Consider the following 25,519-nt stretch of genomic DNA (forward strand, 5'->3'; position numbering starts at 1 on the left):
AGATGTGGGTGTCACCAAAGGCAAGGCAGGAAATAAAACTCTGTGGTCCTGAGGATACATAGGCTTTCAATTCCAGCACAAGATAATTAAAGCTCCGGTTTCAAAGATTCACACATACTTGAGAATTTAAATGGCAGGGTTGTATATTGGTCACAGAGGCAGGCATTCATGCCTCTGTGATAAGCTTAAGGAACAGAAACCCTGCAGGAACCTGCCTAGCTGGGACACTAAAATGCTCCTTATCTGAGGTCACTGGCTCACAGAATAACTGATAATGTGGACTGTGACTGACTGTTAGTCCCCATGAAAACATAACATAGACAGACCCCCACATCTTGTACTACCCGCAGACCGCACAACTCTGCCCTTTTATCTTGGGAGGACATGCTTTCTCATCATCATTGAAATTAAGCTGTTTGGTTTGGCATCGTGATGTTTTAAAGAAGATGTAATACTTTCCCTGGTTTTTTCTCTAATGTATATGTAGTATCTCTTAATTAGATGTATGTTGAACACTGAGAAAAATGTTACTAAATTAATTAATTAACCCAAACTAAATTAATCTTAAAATTCTTATTAAAGTAGGATCATTCAGTAAATTAGAAGTGGTCTCTTGAGTCACTGTCAGAATACATGGTTTGCCTCCAGTAGATTAAGAATGTTACTATGCCCATGAAATTGCAACAGTATGGTCACATAATGACAATACCAGTTGGTAGTCCAATGTGGGTGGGGGAAGCCCACAAGGCTCCACCCCTAGATGGACAGCTACAGGCAGCTAATGGCTGCTGAGAAAGAAGTAGTCTTCTCCATGGACAAGCCTCCAACAGGTTATCTCATCCTAAGTGGTGAGCCCTAAACACACATCTGTATGAGCAACACCAAATGGACTCAGAAGGTTGAGTTTGCAACATTAATAGTTAAAGAGGCGATAAGGATGGGGTTGGGGATTTAGCTCAGTGGGAGAGCACTTACCTAGCAAGAGCAAGGCCCTGGGTTCGGTCCTCAGCTCCAGCAAAAACAAAAAAAAGAGGAGATAAGGAAATCGAGGGGGGGCGTGGAAGGGGTTGAAGAGGGGGGAGCATTGTGTGGAAATGATATAAATGCAGTATGAAATGCTCAAAAAAAATTTTTAAAAAAAAGGCTATTATAGGGGGCTGTAGAGATGGCTCAGGAGAGAGGACCAGGGTTCGGTTACCAACACCCACAGGGCAGCTCACAACTGTCTGCAACTCCAGTTCCAGCAGGTTTAAAGACTTCTGGCTTGCAAGGACCCTGCATGCACATGGTACACATAGATGCAGGGAAAACACTCATACATATGACATAAAGATAACTAAAACCTTAAAAAACAGTTAACATGATTTTAAAAAGAATTCTATTATAGCCTGGGAATGGTGGTGCATGCCTTTAATCCCAGAATTTAGGAGGCTGAGGCAGACAGAGCTCCATGAGTTCAAGGCCTGCTGGGTCCACAGAGTTCCAGACCTGCCTGGAAACAAAATAAAGCAAAAAAAAAAAAAAAAAAAAAAAAAAAAAGCCACTACCTAATTAAAACCCAACAATGTATCAACAGTGAAGTCTTGATGCTACACATGTTGCATATAGGCAATAGTAATGTGTGATTTCTAATTTTTAACTGAAAGCTGTTGAAAGGAATGAGCAGGAGACTTCCTGAGAACATGCCATACCTCAGGCTGACCCAGGGCATGGAAGAGCGCTCGGATCTCCTTGAGGATCAGCACGGACAGTTTGCGCGTGGCCACCTGGGAGCTGCAGAGCAGGACAAGAGCAAAGCCTTCCACAGCGTGGAGGACGCTGCAGTGGGGGCCGCGCTCCGACGGCATCCTGTGGCTGGAGCCGTTGGGAATGAGCTGCCGTGCAAGAAAACATTCCAAGTTTAGCCGAGTAACGAGGGAAGGCACACAGCTTTTCTGCAATATTAAAATAAATGTAACAGCCTAGAGACAGGGTGCATGAATTGATTATTATTCATGATATATCCTAATTCCCTTTTCCTTTTCAGATCCATGGGTGCTTTGTGATAACTCCAGCCATCTGCTATCGCTGATGAGAAACGGCTGCTCACAGGGAAGAAACGAACATTGCTTCTGGCCACACCATTTGGGATTCTGCAATCAAAGCGGTCTAATTTGTTTTCACTGAAGTTTTCTATGGACAAAAGACAATTGAGCCGGATTTGCAAAGACTTTTACCTTTTGCTGAGACTTGCACACACACACACACACACACATTTGGGGGGCACTGGTGTATATGTATACTGGGAATATTGAACCTAGAGCATCTTATATGCTAGGCAAGTTCTCTTTTTCCAGTGACAGCTCATGCCCAAAGCTGGAGTTTTTTCAAAAGAGAATTTAGGTTCTCTTGGGGTGAGGGGTTATCACTGTTGTTTATTTGTATTTATTTTTAAAAACTTTAAAGATATTTTTATTCATTTTTAATTGCATGTATATGCCTGGGGGGTGGTGGTGGATATGTGCACACGGGTGCAGGTTGAATCCAGAAGAGGGCATCAGATCCTCTGGAACTGGAATGAACAGGCAATTGTGAGCTCCCTGATAGGGTACTTAACTGAGGTCCTTTGGGAGAACAGCATGCATACTTCACTGGGGAGCTACCTCTCTCTCTCCCTTTTACCTGCTTTTTTGAGACAGGCTCTCACTATGCATCTCAGACTAGCCTCGAGTTTATGATCCTCTGACCCCTGCCTCCCAAGGGTTGGGATTAGAGGTGTGAGTCAGCACACTCATTTACATTTTCACAGTGAGGAATCTAATCCAAGCTTTGCACGTCTACATGACGGGTTCTGGGAGTACCCAAACTGCAATCACATGACCCTCTTGCAAAGACAGATGGCACCTCGGTTTCCTTTTTCAAAGTTTTTGAGGTTACTGTTTTTCAATCAGTTGTCTTCTGTGCATGTAGCACACGGGGACCTGAATGCCACCCTCACTGTTAGCTGGGTGCTGTTATGCTGTCCAGAGTCTACACAGGCCTCAGAGCCACTGATGATCCTATCCATCCAGAACCAGAGTCATCGGCATGGCCATGGTTGGCTCACCACATGGCACCGAGAACCTGGTCCTCTTCAATGCACTTTCCAGACTGCTGGCATTCATTTTCACCATTCACTATCAAGAAACCTTAAGACTGCATTTTCATCTCCGCAGAGGCAGGGTCAAGTGACAAGTACCTTGCTAACTAGAAAAAAACAACCTGGTAGAAAGCAAACTGTGGGCTCTATCCTTATCTGTCTTGATGCCCACAGCCCTGCTCAGTTCCAACTCTCCATCCTCCAATCACAGCCCTACCAGTTCTAACTCTCTATCCTCCAATCATTTGTCCTTATTTTTAAAGACTTATTTTATTTTCAGTTATGTGTATGTGTGTGTACACAAGACTATGGGTGCTTATTTAGGCCAGAGGTGTCGATTCGCCTAGAATTGGAGTTACAGGAAGTTGCAAGCCATCTGACATGGGTGCTGGGAATTGAACTTGGCTATTCTGAAAGAGCAGTATGCACTCTTATTTACTATTTACTTACTTATTATTTATTATGTACACAGTGCTCTGTCGGCATGTATGCCTGCAGGCCAGAAGAGGACACCAGATCTCATTACAGATGGTTGTGAGCCACCATGTGGGTGCTGGGAATTGAACTCAGGACCCCTGGAAGGGCAGTTAGTGCTCTTAACCTCTGAGCTGTTTCTCCAGCCTTGCAGGATACACTCTTAATCACTAAGCCATTTCTCCACTCCACTGACCATTTGTTCTTATAAACAAATGTGTGATCATGATTCTTTGAGGGGGAAAAACCTCAAACAATTTCTACTCCTTACGTACTCCTTGTTGGAGTTAACAAGTCCGGCCTCATGGAAGATCACATTCTGAGTTCTTGGTCACAATGTGGCTGGCGGAAGAACTAAGGGCTAGACTCAGAGGCAGGTCCTAAGCATTAGGAAGGAAGAACTCTGAAGGTTTCTTAAGCTGCTGCGTGTGTGTGTGTGTGTGTGTGTGTGTGTGTGTGTGTGTGTGTATGGTGTGTGTGTGTGTGTTATATGTGGTGTGTGTGTGTATGTATGTGTGTGTGTGTGTGGTATGTGTGGTGTGTGTATGGTGTGTGTGTGTGTGTTGTTTGTGTATGGTGTATGTGGTGTGTGTGTGTGTGTATGTGTGTGTGTGTATGGTGTGTATATGGTGTGTGTGTGGTGTGTATGTGTGTGGTGTGTGTGTGTATGTGTGTGTGTATGGTGTGTGTGTGGTGTGTGTGTGGTGTGTATGTGTGCGTGTGCGTGTGTGTATGTGTGTGTATGGTGTGTGTGTGTGTATGGTGTGTGTGTGCGTGTGTGTGTATGTGTGTGTATGGTGTGTGAGTGTGTGTATGGTGTGTGTGTGGTGTGTGTGGGTGTATGTGTGTGTATGGTGTGTGTGTGTGTGTGTGTGTGTGTGTGTGTGTGTGTGTATGGTGTGTGTATGGTGTGTGTGTGTGTGTGTGTATGGTGTGTGTGCGTGTGTGTGTGTGTGTGTGTGTGTGTGTGTGTGTGCGTGACATCACAGTGTGCATGTCGGGGAATCACCTCTGAGTTTCTGATCTTGCTGGCTTGTTCGTAGACTCTTCCTTGAGTTTGGATGACCAGTTTCCACTGGGTGAGCAGCTGCAGGAGCAACCTGAGGGAGGAATCGAGGAGGGTGTGATGCATGTCGTTTACTTCCCGGAGCAGGAAGTTAGTAAAGCCAAAGAGCACATCTTCCCGCCAGTCACAGAAGTCAACCAGCAGTCCCTGAAGAGAGTTCTGCGCGATGTGCCGCAGTTCATCGTCCATGTGAATGGAGAGCCTGGGAAGAAGGGAATGAGATCAGCAACTCCAGTTTTCCTCCAGGAAGACAGGATGCGCAATCCTCTACTTCTACTGGGGGCTGAAAATGAGTCTCCCCTAACTCTCAATGAATGGTTTAAATGAATACTTTTTTAAAAAGTTTAATTTTAGCTGGGCGGTGCTGGCGCATGCCTGTTATCCCAGCACTCGGGAGGCAGAGGCAGGCGGATCTCTGTGAGTTCGAGGCCAGCCTGGGCTACAGAGCTAGTCCAGGACAGGCTCCAAAGCTACACAGAGAAACCCTGTCTCAAACAAACAAACAAACAGTTTTATTTTACATTTACTTAGGAGTTTCAAAAGTATCCATTCCCCTGGAGCCTGCGTGAGCCACTCTCAATATTACCATCTTCAAAAGAGTTTTTATTGTCATTGTTATTAGTATTAGTATTATTTGGGGCAGGGTCTCACTGTATAGCACAGGCTAGCCTAAAACTCACCGTGTAGACCAGGCAGGCATAGAACTCTTAGAGATCTTCCTATCTCTGCCTCCTGAATGTGAGATTAAAGGCATGCACCACCATGCCTGGCTTTATTTTTATTTTATGTGTATGAGTGTTTTGTCTGCATGTATCATGTTGTGTGCCTGGTACATGCAGAGACCAGAGGAGGGCACTGAATTCTGTGGAATTGGAGTTACAGATGGTTACGAGCTGCCATGTGGATGTCAGGAATCGACAGGAAGAGCAACAGGTATCAAGTTATCTTTGTTGTTCAAGGTTTGAACTTACTAGCTTGTAAAAAAAAAAAAAAGAAAGAAAGAAAGATAGAAAGAAAAGAAAAATCACTCATTGAGTCCTTTTTGTTGCTGTTGTTGGTTTTTTGTTTTTTGGGTTTTGTTTTTTTTTGTTTGTTTGTTTGTTTTGTTTTTGTTTTTTCAAGACAGGGTTTTTCTATGTAGCTCTGGCTGTCCTAAAACTCACTCTGTAGCCCAGGCTGGCCTCAAACTCACAGAGGTCCACCTGCCTCTGCCTCCTGAGTGCTGGGATTAAAGGCGTGCATCACCACCACTGGGCCTTTTTTTTTGTTTGTTTTAAGTTTTTAATTTTAATTTATTATATTTATAGCCGTTTATTTTCCAAGACATTTGGGACTATAATCTTCTACATTTTAAGGAATTATAGTATTGTAACCATTGGAAATTAGCATTAAATGAAAAAATATTATCAATGGTAAAGATACTGGATTGAATTGTGTCACATGTGAATCTCATGTGTTGACACCCACCCCTCTGTTTTATAAAGCAAACCTTATTTGGAGTTAGGGCCACTGTAGAAATAATTACATAAGGATAGGGTAGTATGGGAAGTAGGCTGGGACCCTAATCCCGGAGGACTGCGTAACCCTGCAACAGGACTAGAGATAGACAAATACTATGTGAAGGTAGAACAGTGGTCTTGGTGATGCTTCCACAAGCCAGGCAATGCCAAAGACCACCAGGAAGCCATGGGAAGTGAGGTGAGAAGCCCTGAGCAAACACTCTCTCCCAGTGCTCACAGGAAAACAACACTTCCTACACCTTGGTTTTGAACTGGCAGTCTCCAGACCTGAGAGACCACCCGAGGCTCTTATTTAAATGCCCAGCTTGTGGTCTAATCCCCAATTGCTCTGGCAAAGCAACCCAGTTCTGAAATCAGGCCGCGCTCAGAGCAAGAGCTGTCCCACACTGAACTCAGAGGAAGCCATTAAGCGGCAATACCTTAGGTTTTCTCAATGACAGCAATTCAGTCCTCCTCTATAGCACCGACACAAACAGCCTGCAATCTGGAATCTGTCCTATCTTCAAGCCCACAGTACAAGACCATTTTAAAGGCCCCAGGAGCTCCAGGGTGGGGTAGTCTTTGCTATTCTGGGTGGCCATGCCTCTTGAAATGATGTTATTTCCATGTCTTGAATACTAAGCAGATAACTGCAATTGGCCTGCCCCCACTTTCCAAGAGTGTCTGATGCAGTGGCTAACAGACAACAGAGAGTCACAAAGAATCAACCCGGGAAGAAGTCTGATTGGACTTGAGGACTCAAAAAAAAATTCTTTAAGAAACTGATCTCTCTGTTGGGGTTTTTTTGAACAGTTTCAGGTACATGTAATACAATAATTAAAACACCAAATAAATATTGCACTGAGGATAAGAAGTCTCCTCGGGGACTTAGCCATGAAATAGACCAAAAGAAACCAACACTGCAACATCAGTGGGGCTGTCCCTCCAGGCGGCTGGCATCAGGAGCGCTGGCAGGGCCTGGCACAGGTCCAGCAGCTCCGGTAAGCAAGCAAACAAGAGGATGCTTCCCACGGGCCACGTGTGCCAAAGCAAGAAACCCCAGGCTCTATCTGCAGTGATCTAGAACAAGTAATCGGCTAGGGTCCCCAGGGCACATGATTCTTGCACAAGGGTATAGCTGGACCAGTAGAGACACATTGAGGGGGCGGCTGGGCCAAAGCTGACCTTTGGTTATTGGATCAGACAAATGACTCACAGCACAAACTTCCTTACCAAGGCAAGCTCCAGAGTCTCAACAATTAGCTAAGTGCTTGTAACAATTCGGTTATTTGGGTGTGTTTCAAATTGATGAACCATAAGCTGAAGAAAAAGCTCAGTTGGCAGAAACACTCCCATCTAAATTACAAAGGGATAAATAAAAATATCATTAGGCCAAGTCAAGAAAGCGGTGGCCTGGCAATACCAATACGAGCTGTGGAGGGAAGCAGGGAGGCTGCTGGTCAGCTCTAGTTTACCAGAAGCCATGGGAGTTTTGTTGGGGGGGGGGCATTATAGAGAGGACGTCCATCGATTTGCTGTGTGTTGAACTACATTTCAGCTCAGTTAATGAGGCAGCACACACAGTCGGAACCTAGTCTTCCTGCTGAACTGTTCTCAATACACCATGCTTACAAATGAAATGGAGGAAGTGGTTAATATACCCCAGATACCACAGAAGGTCACCGGAGTAGCGTTACCTCAGATGCATCCACAAATTAATAACACTAGATAGAAGATATTTTCCAATTTCTTAAATAGAAACAGTAGTGCTCAGTCTCAGGGAAGTTCTGTAAAGTGTAAGCAACCAAATCTTAATTTTTAAAAAAAAAATAACAAAAATGTATGTGTGTAGATGCTCTGACTGCATGTACATCTGTGGACCCAGTGCCTGCAGAGACCAGGAGAAGGCTAGATCCTACGGAACTGGATTTACAGAGAGTGGTGAGCTGCCGTGTGGGTGCTGGGAATTGAACCCGGGTCCCCTGGAAGAGCAGTCAGTGCTCTTAACTGCTGAGCCATCTCTCCAGTCCCAGTTTTAATTTCCTAACACACAGTCTTCTTGCCTGAAATCAGGAATGAGGCTGTACCCATCTTTTTTTTTTTTTTTTTTTTTAAGCTGAGGACCGAACCCAGGGCCTTGTGCTTGCTAGGCAAGCGTTCTACTACTGAGCTAAATCCCCAACCCCAAGACTGTACCCATCTTACCTGGAAACATACAAAAACAGCGTGTAACACGGAATGCATCATGCAAGACTGAATACTCATTGAAAATAACTGCCACTGTCAGGGAGCTTCCTGTGTGTGTAAGTGCTATGCTAAGTGATCTCCATGCATTATTTAATTCTTACAGCCCTGTGAGGTGAGTGTCACACGAATAAAGTCAAATTTTTGAAGGGGGAGTAAATACTGAATATCAAATCCCTAGTGTGCATATGGAACGGAGAGAATATGACAGGTGACAGCCATCTTGGACAGCCAGGGACACTGTCTTTCTGTGGTCTAAGGAGGAAGTAAGACATATTTGGGAGGTGAGTGAGAGAGAAAAAATGGGGAGAAGTAAGCTCCCGCCTAGGAAGGAGAGATTCCTTGGGGGTACCCCTCCAGCAGATCCAGGCAGGCTCTATCCTTGGGGATACCCCTCCAGCAGATCCAGGCAGGCTCCGTGCTAAGACAGGAGCATAGAACCATTTGGGGTTTGACCATGATACCAGGACGATCGCCACAGCCTTTGGGAAGCCCACTGGGTAAGATTTCTCAGACTCGGGCTGGAGAGATGGCTCAGAGGTTAAGAGCACTAGCTGCTCTTCCAGAGGTCCTGAGTTCAATTCCCAGCAACCACATGGTGGCTCACAACCATCTGTAATGAGATCTGATGTGAAGGTACACATGTAAGCAGAACACTGTATACATAATAAATAAATAAATCTTTAAAAAAAAGATTTCTCAGACTCAGCCATTATTAATTGGTCGAGCAGTACATATCAAGTCAGAAATTTGGAAGCTTGGAGAAGGTTTTCCAACTTCATTTCACACATATAGTCTGTCTGTGGATTGTGTGTCTGCAATATTTAGCTATAACCTGAGCCAGCCATGGGGAACACGTCCTTGAAACCTCTTACTGGGAGCTGAACCGGTAAGGGATGGGAGCCTGAACGAACACTGGTCTTGCTTTTCCAGTTATGAAGAACACCAAATTTTCTGGTGCAATGCACTATAGAGTAAGTGGGAAGCGTGCCGTACTCTCCTCTGAGTCTTCCTGTGTGGCAGCTGAAATGCACATTTCTTTCTTTCTTTCTTTCTTTCTTTCTTTCTTTCTTTCTTTCTTTCTTTCTTTCTTTCTTTCTTTCTTTCTTTCTTCCTTCCTTCCTTCCTTCCTTCCTTCCTTTCTTTCTTTCTTTCTTTCTTTCTATTTTTGGAGCTGAGGATCGAACCCAGGGCCTTGCACTTGCTAGGCGAGCACTCTACTACTGAGCTACACCCCCAGCCTGAAATGCACATTTCTTGTGGGGGATCACTACTTCTTTATCTCTCAGCTTCTGGGGGCTTCTGAAGCGCTTCATTTTCTCAGGGAACAGAGGACCCAGTGTACAGGTCACAGGTTCTTTACTTCCCTCTGAGAACACCTTCTGACTTCCCTTTGAAGTTTATAAAAAAAAAAAAAAAGAAAAGAAAAAAGCCCTTTGCATAGGCTTCCAGTACAGTCTGGTCAATTTTCTTGAACTTTCAAGAATATTTATTTTGTTCTTTTCCCCTCTGAAAAACAGTACTCATGGCTTTGGGCTTTATAAGAATGTACACAATAATAAACAGGGCACTATAAATAGCCCAGACATTCTAACTATGTCTAACAATTCCCTCCCCGCTCGTCTGGCACCACGGTCTGCAGATTCCAGCATCACCGGATTAGGCTGTCAAGGTGATTTCAGAGGTTAAGAGCCTTCTACGCAGACCCACAGCAAAGCAGTGCTAGGCATTCTCCCAGAATGCCCCCACGTTATCTAAAAAGCTGGCATTTCAAAGGCTTTAGTCTAGGCAATTACCAGCCCCATCTCTGAATGCGGCCAATGTCCCTCCCACCCTAACTGATAACTGTCTCTTTCCCACAGACTTCCTTCTGACTAACAGGGGTGTTGACGCCTCAGCGTTACTTAGCCTTCTCAAAGGTCCTGAGAGACAAACAGCATCCTTCCAAGATTATCAAACTTTTACCCAGGGAGAAAGGGCATGCTGGGGGCTTAAATAATTTGTCTACATCACACAGGCCGTAAAACAGCAAGTAGGGATACCAAGCTCAAACTTTCTAGAAAATTCTGTCATCTTTCCATTCTTCGCATCCTGCTTCCCCTGTTGGCCATCTTGTTCTCTGGTGGGGGCCTTAGCTATTGATTTCTCAGGGTCCTGATCTGAGCCCCTGATTCCCTGAGCCCTTCTGGTCCCCCTCCATGTCCTGACTTCCAGCTGTCAACCTCTCTATTGTTATCCGCAGCAAACTGGCAGGCGACTCCTTCGTGTTTCTGGGCCATTCTGGAATTTGTCCAGAGACTTTCTTCGTTCTCAGTCCCTGCTTTCATTCCAGGAGACCATTTGAGTGGATGACCCTCACAGGATCCCAATCTCTTCACTCTTCTCTTCCTCCATTCAGTGTGTTTGTTATTCATGGTCTGTTCCTCCTGGGTCTCCTCAGAACTGGAAGCTCACCTCAATTCAGGTCCATTTCCCCATCTTGGCCTCAGTCTCCCTGCTTGCTGGGCCTTAGCAAAGCCGAGGCTGGGTAATTGTCTAAACCTTACACAATTTTGGAGGGACTGGGATTAACTCAGAGCCTCGCACATGTGAGGCGAACTCTTTATATTGTATCTTATCCCCAGCCCATGCCCTTCTTAAAGTAACACCTAAGCATGGGATAGAAAGAAGAATCCACAGGCTTGAAGCTTGTTCATACAAGCAACATGCAGGCTACTGTGACCGATGAGAGGTAACACACACACACACAAGCTAGAACGGAAAACTTCATGGGAGAGCCAGGCTTAGGAGGGTGGTTCTGAAAGTCACAGATCATCAGTAGCCTTCACACTCAGCATCGCCTATGCTAGAGCATGGGACGAGGGTGGGAAGGGCAGTAAAAGCCATGGCGTGAAAGCCAGAGGTCCTCTCTGTCCTACATGGCCACTTGAGCCTCTTGTTGACACCCTCTGGCTCTCACGCCGCAGGTGGCCTGGAAAAAGATGAGCTGCGCACAACCGAGGTTGCCTCCTTCTCTAGCCTGAGAACAGTGTCCCCTCAGAATCTAAATAAATAAACCGAGGCTCCCATCCCAGGGGACAGAACACTCTCAGGTTTCAGGGTTTCTCTAGGGGATTAGGCACTATTATTATTAGAGAAAAAGAAAATTAGGCTTTTCTTTTTGCCACCATTATCAGATGAAGATACCTCAAACGGTGTTTAAATATTTACATTTATGGGAGTCTGGGGAGGTGGTTCAATGGATAAGGTACTGGCTGCTCTTCCAGTGGATCTGGGTTTGATTCAGAGCACCCACATGATTTTAAGAGTATGGGTGTTTTGCCTACATGTACGATTGTGTACCACATGGGTGCTTGGTGAGTTCAGATAAGGGCATCAGATCCCCTGGAACTGGAGCTACAGAGGGCTGTGAGATGCCAAGTGGGTGCTGGGAACTGAACCTGAGCTGCAAGGATATAGTCAGTACTCTTTTTTTTTTTTTTTTTTTTCAAGACAAGGTTTCTCTGTGTAGCTTTGCGCCTTCCTGGAACTCACTCTGTAGACCAGGCTGGCTTCGAACTCACAGAGATCCGCCTGCCTCTGCCTCCCGAGTGCTGGGATAGTCAGTACTCTTAAACACACTCTTACATTTCCAATCCCAAGAGAATAATTTTTAAGATTACATCTATTGTATGTGCATGCATGTGCAGGCACATATATGATATGGCATGTGCCTGGAGGTCAGAGGAGAGTGGTCAGGGGGTCTGTTTTCTCCTTCTACCATGTAGACCCTCAGGACTGAACTCAGGTTGTCAAGCACCTTCACCCTCTGGGCCATCTGGATAGCCCCTAAATGGCTTATTAATGGCGTCACCTGCTACTAAAATTCCCTCTTTCCGGGTGTGCGTCTATGTCCTTTCATTACTGGTGTTCCTACCTTTTTTCCCTCCATTTCCCCAATCCAATGATGACTCTTATTCCCCCTCACTCCCTGCGTCCTAGTGACAATGGCTTTGCCTCCTGTGTTGATGTGATTTTTGGTAGCTTTCAGGATAACTACTGTGAGATTGAGGAACACTGTCTCTGTTGGCCTCATCAGAGAGTCTAGGGACTTCGAACTGAGGGTCAGACCCCAGATGAACTCTCACAGTGAGGTCACGCCCTTCTCTCTACCCTCCTGAACTGATCTTTCTCCAAAGCCTTTCAAGTTCACCTTTCATTCTCTGGCTTCCTCGGTCCACAGTTGACCCATCACCCACTGAACTCAAGGGTCTACCCTGCCACTCATTGTGCAGACCCATCGGGATGTTGGCAACCTCGTGGACTTCTATATTTGTTTTGAATCCCCTGAGCATGGAAAAAAGTAACAAAAATCTCCAAGAGTTAGAAGCCAGGTTTACGGTCCACCCCTGTAGTCCCAGTTACTCAGGAAGTGGAGGCAGGAAGGCTGTAATTTAAGACTATCCTGGTGACTTAGTGATGGCCTGTCTCAGATTAGAGTTAAAGAGAGGGTGGGGAATGGATCTCAGTAGCAGAGAATGTACCTAGCATGAGTGGTCCCTAGGTTCAAGCCCCATTATTAAAACACAAAAACTAAGTTTTTTATTCATGTTCACACAGAAGACCTAGGACAATACCTTATGAAGGAAATCTCCATCAATTGAAAGTAATCATTCTATTTTTTGCTTTATGGTTTTTTTTTGGGGGGGTGGTTCGAGACAGGGTTTCTCTGTGTTGCTTTGCACCCTTCCTGGAACTCACTCTGTATCCCAGGCTGGCCTCAAACTCATAGAAATCCACCTGCCTCGCCCTCCCGAGTGCAGGGACCTGGAACTCACTCTGTAGCCCAGGCTGGCCTCGAACTCACAGAGATCCGCCTGCCTCTGCCTCGAGTGCTGGGATTAAAGGCGTGTGCCACCACTGCCCAACAATTCTATTTTTTGAATGACGACAAAAGATTATAATCAATTTTGAATGACTAACATCCAAGACTTTCTCACCCACCTGGCCAGCAAGTCAGTAAGTTCAAGTTTGGCCATCCCATCGGGCAGCAGTCGAGGAACTGCAGCGACACAGGTCCTGAAGAGGTCGATTTTGGGCTTTCGTTCACCTCTAGAATTGAAGGCAAAATTGAAGCAAGTCTAAAGATCATGAAAATTAAAAAAACAGTACAAAAATGACTAAGTATGCGAACAAAAGCCAGCGCCTAATGCAGAGCTTTCAAGTACAGCCTGGTGCTGGTCTCACGTCACTACCCAGTGTTTGCCCCTGACAGCGTTATTAGGCCCGTGAGCTTGTAAAAGTCTAGATGTGGGGCTGGAGCAATGGCTCAGCTGTTTGGAGCAATGGCTGTCCTTGCGGAGGATCCAGGTTTGATTCCCAGCACCCGCCAGGTGGCTCACAACCATCTCCAGTTCCAGGGGACCTGATGCCCTCTTCTGATATCTGCAGGTGCCAATCATGCATAAGGTGCACACCTGTACATGCAGGCAAAACACTCATACACAAAATAAAATGAATAAATCTAATTAAAAAACAAAACAAGTCTCAATTTAGTTCCAAGGCCCAGATCTCTGAAAACACAGGCACATGAGCACTTAATCACAAGATGGCCATTCAGTAGGATTTCCTGGGGACTAGTCCCCATGGACTGCCTTTCAACACCCGAATCACACACACACACACACACACACACACACACACACACACACACACACACACACAAGCCTCCTCTCGTTCTCTCCCTGTCCTTCTCCGACACACACACACACACACACACACACACACACACACACACACACACACGACAAAAATAAATAAAAGGAAATGAATACAGGGCTGGGGTACATCCCAGTAATTAGTGTCCTCGCCCGGCACATGTAAGGTCCTAGGTCCCAGCTTAGCACTTTGAAGAAAATACCCAAGAATACAGTCAAGCCGAACCCTTGGATATCCCCACAGAAGGAAGAGCAAACACTTGTGTGGACAGCCATGGCTTATTTCCTCTCCTTTTTCACGGACAGACACCCTCGGGAGCTGCAGTTACACCCTAACATGGCTCCTTGCTCATCACCTGCAGCAGTCAGGTGCCTATGCAGTACCCCTAGCCTACCTCCCAGATGTCTTCAACAGCTGGGATCTTTCTCTTACCTGTCAGAAGGCAGATGATGCTGCCTAGCCTGAAGTCTAAGGGGGAACTCTGACATCCTTTTTCAACCAATAAAGCAAGCCTAGATTAGAAACTAAATGGATGCATGGCTCCTTTTATTTTATTTTTATTTTTTGTTTTTCGAGACAGGGTTTCTCTGTAGCTTTGGAGCCTGTTCTGGAACTCACTCTGTAGCCCAGGCTGGCCTTGAACTCACAGAGATCCACTTGCCTCTGCCTCGAGTGCTGGGATTAAAGGTGTGCACCCACTGCCACCCCCCACCCCCCCTCACTTTTTTTTAATGTGACACAAAAGAAATGAGGAATGGGGATTAAGCAAAAACCGTGTGCCATGATCCAGTGAACACCCTGCTCAGGGCCCCATGATCCAGTGAACACCCTGCTTAGGGCCAAGAGTGGTGGGTCAGCCTCCAACATTCCCTCAGGCCAGACAATCTTCCTGTTACCCTCTTCTAAATGTTTGTGTGGTTCCCTGAAGTTTCTCCTTTAAAAAAGGAAGGAAGGAGGCTGGAGAGATGGCTCAGGGGTTAAGAGTACTGACTGCTCTTCCAGAGGTCCTGAGTTCAATTCCCAACAACCACATGGTGGCTCACAACCACCTGTAATGAGATCTGGTACCCTCGTCTGGCCTGCAGGGATACAAGCAGGCAGAACATTATTTATATAATAAAATAAATAATCTTTAAAAAAAAAAAAAGGAAGGAAGGAAGGAAAGAAACAAGTGATTTTCCACTCAAGAATCTGTCTTAAGATTTTTATTATTGTGAAGAAAATTCTTAGCCTTATTTGGGGTTTTCAAGCTGGTTGAGTATAAAGAAAGAAGGACCTTACAAAAAGTTGAAGTGCCAGTTAAAACAAGACAGCTGGTGTGGGGTACATCTCTTTAGTCCCAGCATTCAGGAGGCAGAGGCAGCAGAATGTCTGTTTGAGGCCAGACTGGTCTACCTAGTCAATTCCAAGCTAGCCAGGGCTACATAGTGAGACCCTGTCTTAAACAAACACACAAAATGGCCTTTTATGGATTGGTAATGAGCTGTGGGCACCATTTTCTAACTTGCCGGCTTAATGGCACTCAAGATATAACCAAAATAGGCCAACCTCAGCTTTGAACTGGCTCTCAGGCAAGTATCATCAATACATATGTTTTACTACCGTAGAACCTGAGTCAAGGAGGAGAGACGTATGTGGGTTGGATCCCCAGTTCATCGAGTCTCCTTGGCAGTACTCACGTGATCATGTCTTCCGGTTCTTTGTTTAGCATCTGGACATTGGTCAGCATCATACATCGCCCTACTTCCTTATCAAGGTGTCTTAGGATGTTGCCTACGGCCTTTCGGACTTGGGAATAATACAAGGACATTCCTGAAAAACATGCGTTAGTCACACTTTTAACTAAATAGATCAAAGAGTCATACCCTGGTCCACCCAAGCTCTACAAAATTGCCCTTCGAGGAGGGTCCTCTGTACCTGGGAGTTCCTTGAGCAGAAGAAGGGTTGAGACTGGTGTCCTTTCTGTCTGCCTGGCTCCAACTGCACTGGCATGCACTTTGCAAGTGTTCACTAAATAACTGTTTCAACTTACTTAATAAGAGTTGTAATATTTTTTAAGTGGTTTTTTATGTGAGAGCTTTGTCTGCATGTATGTATGTGTACCACATGTGTGCAGTACCTGTGGAGGCCAGAAGAGGGCACTGGGTCCTATGGACTATATTTAGAAATAGTTGCAAGCTGCTATGTGGGTGCTGGGAACCTACCCTGCATCCTCTGTAAGAGCAGCCAGAGCTCTTAACCCCTGAGGCAACTCTCCAGCCTCCCTAATTCCAATATTTCTTTCTTTCTTTCTTTCTTTCTTTCTTTCTTTCTTTCTTTCTTTCTTTCTCTCTCTTTCTTTTTCTTTCTTTCTTTCTTTCTTTCTTTCTTTCTTTCTTTCTTTCTTTCTTTTTTAAGATTTATTTATTTATTATGTACTCAGTGATCTGTCTTCATCTATGCCTGCATGACAGAAGAGAGCACCAGATCTCATGACAGATGGTTGTGAGCCACCATGTGGTTGCTGGGAATTGAACTCAGGACCTCTGGAAGAGCAGCCAATGCTCTTAACCTCTGAGCTATCTCTCCAGCCCCAATATTTCAATTAGAAATATTTTCTATAAAAGTTAAAGTAATTAATTTTGCTTTTGAATTTTCAAGTATCTGACTAATAAGAAAACCCACCAGCATTAGTGATTACATGAATAAGTGATAATTTTCATTTGGGGTTAAGAGTTGAACAATTGTATGTTGTTCTCTGAGATGCATGTGCAGATTCTACAGTAAAATAAACAAATGGACTTCACTTATAAACTTTCAAATGAGGGAAATGTATTGCTCCCATTGAATGTACTATGAGTGGTCTATAGTTAGAAGACAACACACACACCAAACAAAAAAATGACATCATACTTTAACCAAATAAGTACTAATAGCCATTTCTCACGCATGAAGTCTTTTGAACTCAGGGAGCATAACAAAACTAAAGGTAAAGTGAAGAGTTCTGCATGTGTTTCTCTCACATCTTTGGAATTTAGGAATTATTTAGTACAGTTTAGAACAGTTTCTAATTCTGAGGACTTAAAAGGGAATAAACAAGTGCAAAAAAAAATCATTTCTTTGGATTCAGGAAGATAATATCAGAGAGAGAGAAAAAAATTCTCCTGAGGTGTCTGTGGGAATTGGCATGCTTACAATACAAATATACAAATTAGATCATTGTTACATAAAAAAAAAAAATGAAAGAAAAAAGAAAGGAAGAAATTTTCTTTCAAAAATGAATTAATGAACAAATTATAAATAAGATTATTTGTCCAAACACACAGATATCTTGGAAACTTACTGTACAATGTAGGTAGGTAAACAATAACCAATATTAGATGTTTACAAGGACCCAGATGAAAGCCAACATTTAAATGGTACAATAGTTAGCAGGAAGTCCTAAAGCGTTGAAATGGCTCCAGGGTCGGAACCCAGCAGGAATCTGTCAACACAACAGTGCAGGAATGTCTCACCAGCTACTTGGCAAAGATTTGGTGTTTTTTCCCTGAGTTCCTCTCACTTCCAGCAAGGACCTGACAGTGATTTTCAGTACTCGTACCCACCTATCATTTTGGCTTCCTCTTCAGTCAGCGTCTTACTCAAATATGTTTTCTTTACTCTCAGGGTGTTTCCCGACGGGAGCACAGCTCCTGTGACGGGCATGGGCGGCTCACCATCCTTCTGTTGTAAGCTGTCAGCAATCACCAAGAATGCCCGCAAACCGATGTTCATTCTCTGTAAGAGACGCAAGGAAAGACCCAGTTAGCTAGAATAACCCGACAGGGTTTATCGAGAGGAAACAGCCAGGAAGATGTTCACCAAATTCGGATGTTTGTGCATGTTTGAAATGGGCACACATCTCTTAAAGAAATGCATGTGTGTGGAGGGGGAATATCAAAAGAGATGGGTACTCATCCTGTGGGCAGCTGCAACCAAGGTAAACTGAGTCAGGAAACAGACTTAAATGCTTCACAGAAAGGAACACTATAATTTTTCATTCAAAGACAGTGGGAAGATAATTGAGTTCCAAATATGAATCACAAAATTAAATATCTCTGATTATTTATTTAGTTTGGGACAAATGGAATTCATTATGTGGGTCGGACTGGCCTCAGTTCTCAAAGACCCACCTGCTTCTGACTCCCAAGCGCTGGGATTAAAGATGTGCACCACCACACCCAGCCAACATCTATTATTGATCTCTGATTATAAAGGCCAGCAAGTCTGAAGGATATTAAAGCTATGAAAACACATGGGTATGTGAGAAGAATTCTAAAGTCCAGCTAAACCCCAAAGCTGACTCAAGGGAGGACTCAGCCCTGCTCTCTGTCACATTCTCAGTGGGACAGTGTAAAGCATCCTGCTCTAGACCCCACCCCAGCACATCTAGTCATCATTTTTACCTGGCAGTTCCCTAGTGACCACCTACAGTGACCGTCTTTTCACAGGCTGACTGGTTGCTTTGATCTCTTTGATGAAGAGCGTATTTGCTCACTTCAAAAGTATGTTGTTTATTTTCTTGTTATCAGTTACAAGAATTCTTTATATATTCTGGAAAGAAGTACTTTGTTGAGGATGTGAAAATATTTTATCCCATGCTTTGACTCTCTACTAAATGCCTTATCAACACGCAAACTTTAAAACACAAACTCAATTTAATATTTCTGTGATTTATGATTTCTGTAGTCTAGAAAGCTTTGCCCATTCAAGGACCACAAAGGTTTTCATTTTTTTTTCTTTCCTGGAAGACTTACAGCGTTGGGTTTATATTTAGGTTGCACAATACAGTTTGAGCTTGTTTTTGCTTACAATGAACACTGGACTGGAATTTGTTGTTTTGCAAGGTAGGCACCCAGTTGCTCAGCACCACTTAGTGGAAAGACTTTTACTCTCTGAATATATTCCCAAAGTTGGAAATGAGCCAACCGTTCACATGTGGGTCCCCATCCTCATTGGATCTTCTTTAGATCGACCCCCATCTTTATACTTATTTGGTGACCGTATAGTTTGATTCTAAGTCTTAGAATCAGGCTATGCTAGCCTAGCTTTATTCTTTTACTTCTGAACTATGTTAGTTATTTTAGCAGTTTGATGTTCCATATCAAATTTAAAGCCAGCTCATTGATTTCTATTTTAAAAGAAGCTGTAGGGATTATAAGTCAGATGTTATTAAGATGATACTTTAACGCATTTAAGTCAATTTGAGGGCTAACAACTCAACAATGGCAGATCTTTTGATTTGCTCTAAAGAGAACTTATCTCTATCTATTTGGAGCTTTGCCTTCTTTCAGTATATTTTTAGTTTTTGGAATAAAAAAGCATACAGCAATGTGCACATTCTGTCTGCTTTAGTGTACAGGACTTTGTTTTTCACCAATAGTGTAAACTGTTTGATTGCTCATTAGAATATACAAATATATTACTTATTTATTTTGTATCCTGCAAACTTCTTACAGTCATGCAGCAGCTCCAAATCATTTGATATTTTCCTTCTTTTTTAGAATAAGTGACATCTTTATTTGTGCTACCAGTGTTTTCCTTGTTACAGGGTCTCATGTTGCCCAGGCTAGCCTTGAACTCTCTATGTAACTCCCTATGTAGACTCCTGGTCTTCATGCCTCCATCTCCCACATGCTAAGGGGTTAAAAGTGTGTCCTGCCTCACACAGTCTCTTTGCAATTTTCTACAATAGTTGCCTGTCAATGAAGACATCTTTATATTTTCATTTCCTGTCTACCAGAACTCTGTTTCTTCTTTTCTTGCCTCCAGCACTGAATAGGACTTCCAGTTCCATGTTCTTTTAGATCACAAGTGAGAGAAACTGGCAGCCTAGAAGTGCATCTCAGACATGCCACTTCTCAGGATGGACACATTACAGTACATATCCAGGCCCAAACCAAGTAAGACAGTTACCTAGAAACTCCCTAACTGCTGAGTTGTGCTCAACACACTTGGTATTAAGATAACTCAGTAGGTCTCTGAGCCTTTGTTACACAAGCTGATTCCAAAATATTATTTAAGGACCAATATGGAGCCAGGATGATGGCATTTTCCTGTAGTTCCTGCACTTTAGAGCCTGGGACAGGATGATCAAAAGCTTATAGTCATGCTCAGTAATACAGCAAGTTCAAGGCCAGTGTGAGGCCCTGTGTAATGAAACAATAAACAAATAAGCAACTCCCCAAAGGCCAACCTGGTTTAGTTCTACGAGAATCTGTGCCAGGCAGGAGTATTTTCATCCACTGTGTAAGTTCTGTTGCACCGACCGCTGAGTGCCTGTGTCTGAAGGGGATCTTGTATAGGGAACAGAGAAAGCCTGAGTGAGTGAAATCCTGAGTGAATGTGCGTGTTGATGTGAGCTGGCCATGTCAAAGACCCCAGAGCCTCAGACCCATACAGGAATACCAAAGCCTTCCCCGGTTGGGGTGTGGATCAGAGGGAAATGGTAAGGACCTCCTCACCTGACTGAGTGAGTATTGACAGTGTGTGCAGAACATGTCTATCTGCTATGGTTTTCTCCCATTAGATGTTTACGTCCTAAAGACTGCTCCCCTACAGAGGCTGCTCTTACTGAGAGCAGCTAAACCTCTCCCCTTGATCCTGCTACCTCCTTGTTTATCTAGAAGCAATAACCCTGTCTCCTGTGTCCAGCTGCATCCTATTTGCTGCCTTGCTGTTCAACTCTATGTAATAAACACACGGAGCTTCCAGAGGCCTGTGGCTTCTTTAGCCAACAGCCTAGGCCACCCAAGTCCCAGCCTTCTGTCCGGTATTCCTCTGTGTTTGTCTTTTCTTCATGACTTCACTGTCCCAGGCAGGTCCTTCCCTGGAGACATGCTAATGTGCCAGTCATGTGTGCCCTGTTGGGCTCATAACTGTCAAGCAGCAAGAGGCAATTTCTTCTGTGCCCTACAGGAGGAAGAGACGTGGAAGAGAGCTGCCAAGATGGATTCAGTGGGCAAAGGCACTGTGGTGGTCTGAGAGAAAATGGCCCCCAAAGGAAGTGGCACTGTTAGGAGGTGTGGCCTTGTTGAAGTGGGTGTGGCCTGGTTGGGGAAAGTGTGTCACTATGGGGCCAGCTTTGAGGTCTCTTTTGTTCAAGCTTCACTCAGTGTGACACATAGTCCATTTCCTGTTGCCTTCTTTTTAAGACCTACCCAGTACTATGTTTGCCGGCACGCCGCCAGATTCCCCATCATGGAGATAACGGACTAAACCTCTGACACTGTAAGCCACCACCTCAATGAAATGTTTTCTTTTGTAAGGGTTGCTGTGGTCATGGTGTCTGTTCACAGCAAAAGAAACCCTAACTAAGACAGGTACTTACTGCCAAACCTGGCAATTTAAGTGGAGCTTTGTAACCCTCAAGGTAGAAGGAGAGAACTGAATCCCCCAAGATGCTGTTTGACCTCCACACTCACACCACAACACAAGCATGCACTTACAATAAAGAAACCACAATAGATAAAGTGTAATAAAAATAAAGAGACATAGAAGATTCAAATCTTTTTTCCTATTGGGTTCTCCATTTAAACTGTAACCCCAGTTGCTCTTCACAGACAGGTCAGCCCACAAGCCATTGGCCGGATGAAGAGTTTGTAGACAGACCCACGGTGGTGAGAACAATGGTGCTTTGCTTGCCTGGGACAGGATCTTGCTATGCAGGCCAAGGACTAAGATGACAGGTGAGTGTTACCATGAGAGATGTTCATGTTAGACTAGTGTGCTGGCTGGTTTTCTGTCAGCTTAACACAAGCTAGAGTCACTGGAGGAGACGGAGCCTCGATTGAGAAAATGCCTTCATTAGATCTGCCTATAGGTATTTTCTTAATTAGTGATTGATGTGGGAGGGTCTAGCCCATGGTAGATGGGGCTATCCTTGTGCTGGTGGTCCTGGGTTCTATAAGAGTACAGGCTTAGCAAGCTATAAGGAGCAAGCCAGTAAGCGGCACCCCTCCATGGCCTCTGCATCAGCTCCTGCCTCCAGGTTCCTGCCCTGCGTGAGTCCCTGCCCTGACTTCCCTCAGTGAGGGGCTGTGATGTGGAAGTGTAAGCCAAATAAACCCTTTCCTCCTGGCTTGCTTTTGGTCACCGTGCTTCATGGTGGAAACAGAACCCTGACTAGGACAAGTAACCCAGGAATTCTGAGAATTGTTCAAATAGTAGATCTATAGCTACTGAGAAAATGAAAAAGATGTTGGGAATGTTATCCACAAGAGAAGTCTGTTACCGGCCAGCTCTGGGCCTCCATCCGGCCCCTGGCTTTGACTTCCTTCTGACCTGCTGACTGTGACAGCAGAGAGGCCATCAGCCACAACACAGAAACTCCTCCATTTCAGTTTTTTGTTCTGTTGGCAGGAATGTGGCAACCAACAGGATTCAGGGTATGGTGAGAAGGGGCAAGGGATGTGGGGCAGCTAAAGAGCTATGCTGTGCCCCTGGGCTCTGGACCTCTTTCCTTAATGGCCAGATGAAGGAACCAGGACATCCCAGTGATGACAGAGAGAAGCATTCACTGTGCTCCACCGTACGGGACTTCTTCCCCTGCCTTGATTTCTTTCTTTCTCTCCTTCATGTCCTTTTTAGTTTGCAATACGCTAGTTCTAGTATAACTCACCTGGGAAGGGAGCTAGAAACACACTTTGTCCATTTTACTAGAATAAAAGCCAAGAGTCAGAAGTAAATGTCACACTAGAAAACGTAGCTGAGCCCATGACAAGTGGCAAAACCAGCTTTCTGGCTTTTGGTCCAGCCACAATATGCAGAAAAAGAACCGCAAAGATTGGCTGCTAGTGTTTTTAAGAGCTTAAGACTGAACTGCCATTCATTTGCAGAGCCAAGAGCCCCACACGAATGTAACACCTACCAGGGACGCATTTCCGCGAGGTGCCTGGCCCTGGAGCTGGGATGTTGTCATGGAAGCGCATTTGTTTACTGGCTACCTAAGTTCATTGTGTTGTATAATCTTAGCCCTCTGTCCATTTACTCATGGCGTCCCGACATGAAACTTGCCAATCTTTGTCTTCACGTTCTTTGAGGCAAGAATGATTCCATTTTACCAGACCAAAGACCACAGCACACGGCCAATGGGTCGTCCTGAATCAGTTCACCTCAAGTTTTACTCTGGAGAAACGGACGCCCAAATCGGGACATAGAGAAAACAGCTCCTGTGTCTTAAGACCCTTGAGAGGTACCACCCCCAACCCCCCGACTCGAGGGCCCCAGACTTTCAGAGCAAAGGGATGGGCTCTGTGAATAAGTGCTTTGTTCGAATAGATGAGTCGTTCATACCTCTGGGTTGAGGCTGAAAGCCTTGGCTGGTTTTCCCACGCAGAGAAAGTCAAAAATTATTTCCTTCATTGCAAAGTCCAGACGCTCCTGGGGTGGATGGGGGTGGGGGTGGGGGTGGGTAGAAACCAAACAAAAATAAAACATGGAATGCTGAGTTTAACACAAAATACAAGCAAAAGCCGGCCGCTGAGGGGCTGAGGTGATGCTTGGCTTTATGGTTTCCTGGAGAGCCCCTGAAGGAAGACCAGATGCACCAGAACTGCCCTAGGGCCGCATTCCTTATGCAGTACATAGAATCAGCTCAGTGGCTGAGGCTGGAGACACAGAGCCAAACACCAAAAACACACAACACCTGGGCGTCTGGACCTAAGAAAGACGGCTTCGATTCTTTCCACTTGTACTACAAATGTTGATAACTTTTTGATACTCAGCTGAGAAATATATTTGTAATGATGTCGCTATACAGTGACTGTTTCCCTCTGTTCCTTAACTTTGAAAACATCCTCTGGCTCATATATAAAAATGAGTGGGGGGGGAGAAGAATTAAGACATAAGACATACCATTTAAGGTGGAACCTGATCATACAAGTTAGTAACGACTAAGACACATGTTCATTTTATATACAGTATTCCAGAATAGTCAAAATGCATATACCGTGTGACTACATTTAGAAAATGCATATGAAATTTTTCATCTGCAGGGTTAGCAATGCACTTTCTCTAAGGATATGTATGAAAGAAACCTCTCATGGGCCCAATATAGAGAGAGATGCTATGTATCAAACAGCATGCACCAAATCTTACATTTTTATATTAATACCAACTGCACTTCAGCAACCTTTGCAAACCTGCAATTTCCTTTCAGCATACAATGTTCTGTGGCACACTGGGCAAGAATTTCTACCCTCACTTTACAGATGGAAGATGTTCTTTAGTTTGAGGTGGCAGGTTTGCTGGTGACAAAGCCCGGGTTGGGATGGGAGACTCCCAGTGTGTGTGTAAGTCACAGAGGTCAAAGTGGGGGCCAAAGAATGTACTCACCAAGTATTTCCAAAAGAAAAGGGCAGCTGGGTATGGTGACACGTGCCCTTAAGCCCAGCACGTGGGAGGCAGAGACAGGTGGACTGTGAATTTGAGGTCAGCCTGGTCTACAGAGTTAGTCATAGGCCAGTCAGGGTTAAAAAAAAATAAGACACTGTTTCAAAAATAAATAAATGAAACAGTGGACTTGGGGTGCGATTCAGTAGTAGGGTGAACACTTAGCATGAGTGGGGTCTTGGGTTCAGTCCACCAACCCCTCCCCCAAGGAGAAATCTTATATTTGAATAATAAGTTATAGCCAAACTAGCTTTAATGTTACTGGACTCTCTTTTTAAAGTAAATTAATTCATGTGTAAAGTGACTAGAATGCTTTTGAGCATAACTGATAAATGCTAATCTCCCCGTGAAAGTATTTTCTCCTCACAGAGAAAAATTGGAAAATTACTATTTACTCTTCAATTTCACTCGATTGTCTTTTTTAAAAAAATTAAGTTTCTGCCAAATACCAAACCTTTTGCCTCCTTTTAACTTGGAGAATACAGAACAGAGATCTGGGGAAAGTGGGAAGGGATTACCCAAGCGTCTCTGTCACCGAAGTTTTCTCTTTTCTGTCATCGCTGGGACTGACCCAGGATCTTATCTGTGCCATGGCTGTTTTACTGGTGGGCTCTGTGACCTCAGATGAATCACTTCAACTCCACCTCTCGGTTCTTCCTTAGATGCTGAAGGCACTTGATGTGTTCACCTGACTGTTTGGAAGCAAATGAGCCAGCTGTGTGGGAAAATAATCCCTTTCTAAGAAGTCTGGACACATTAAGGATGACTGTGGCCCCTTTCATTGATTACCTCACCTGAAGAAGATTGGCAGAAATGTGTGCATTACCTGGGCAATGAACTGGATAATCTTCACAAAGATGTTCAGAGGCATATCCCTGGGCACAACGCCTCGGGACCCTTTGGGGAAAAGCGTGGTGGTGATGGTTATGAGTCGGCTGGAAGATAAGGGCAGGAAAGAGAGAAAACAATCGAGATTGGCTGAGATCTAGCTGTCAGGGAGATGGCGCACAT

At 44.5% G+C, this 25,519-nt stretch overlaps 1 protein-coding gene across 6 annotated transcripts in view; it reads right to left on the reverse strand.

Annotated features, from left to right (window-relative positions):
* Fry (FRY microtubule binding protein) overlaps positions 1–25,519 on the reverse strand; it is a 392,261-nt gene that overhangs the window by 118,553 nt on the left and 248,189 nt on the right. For all 6 annotated transcript variants that reach the window (XM_036171967.1, XM_036171966.1, XM_036171964.1 and 3 more), the window contains 7 exons: positions 25,335–25,443; positions 23,411–23,497; positions 17,683–17,854; positions 15,778–15,910; positions 13,385–13,492; positions 4,602–4,860; positions 1,692–1,874 (listed from right to left, as the gene is read on the reverse strand). In XM_036171967.1, coding sequence (XP_036027860.1) covers positions 1,692–1,874; positions 4,602–4,860; positions 13,385–13,492; positions 15,778–15,910; positions 17,683–17,854; positions 23,411–23,497; positions 25,335–25,443 — 1,051 coding nt within the window. The remainder of the gene's footprint in view (positions 1–1,691; positions 1,875–4,601; positions 4,861–13,384; positions 13,493–15,777; positions 15,911–17,682; positions 17,855–23,410; positions 23,498–25,334; positions 25,444–25,519) is intronic.

This window comes from Onychomys torridus, chromosome 22 (genome assembly GCF_903995425.1).
Source record: "Onychomys torridus chromosome 22, mOncTor1.1, whole genome shotgun sequence".
NCBI lineage: Eukaryota > Metazoa > Chordata > Mammalia > Rodentia > Cricetidae > Onychomys > Onychomys torridus.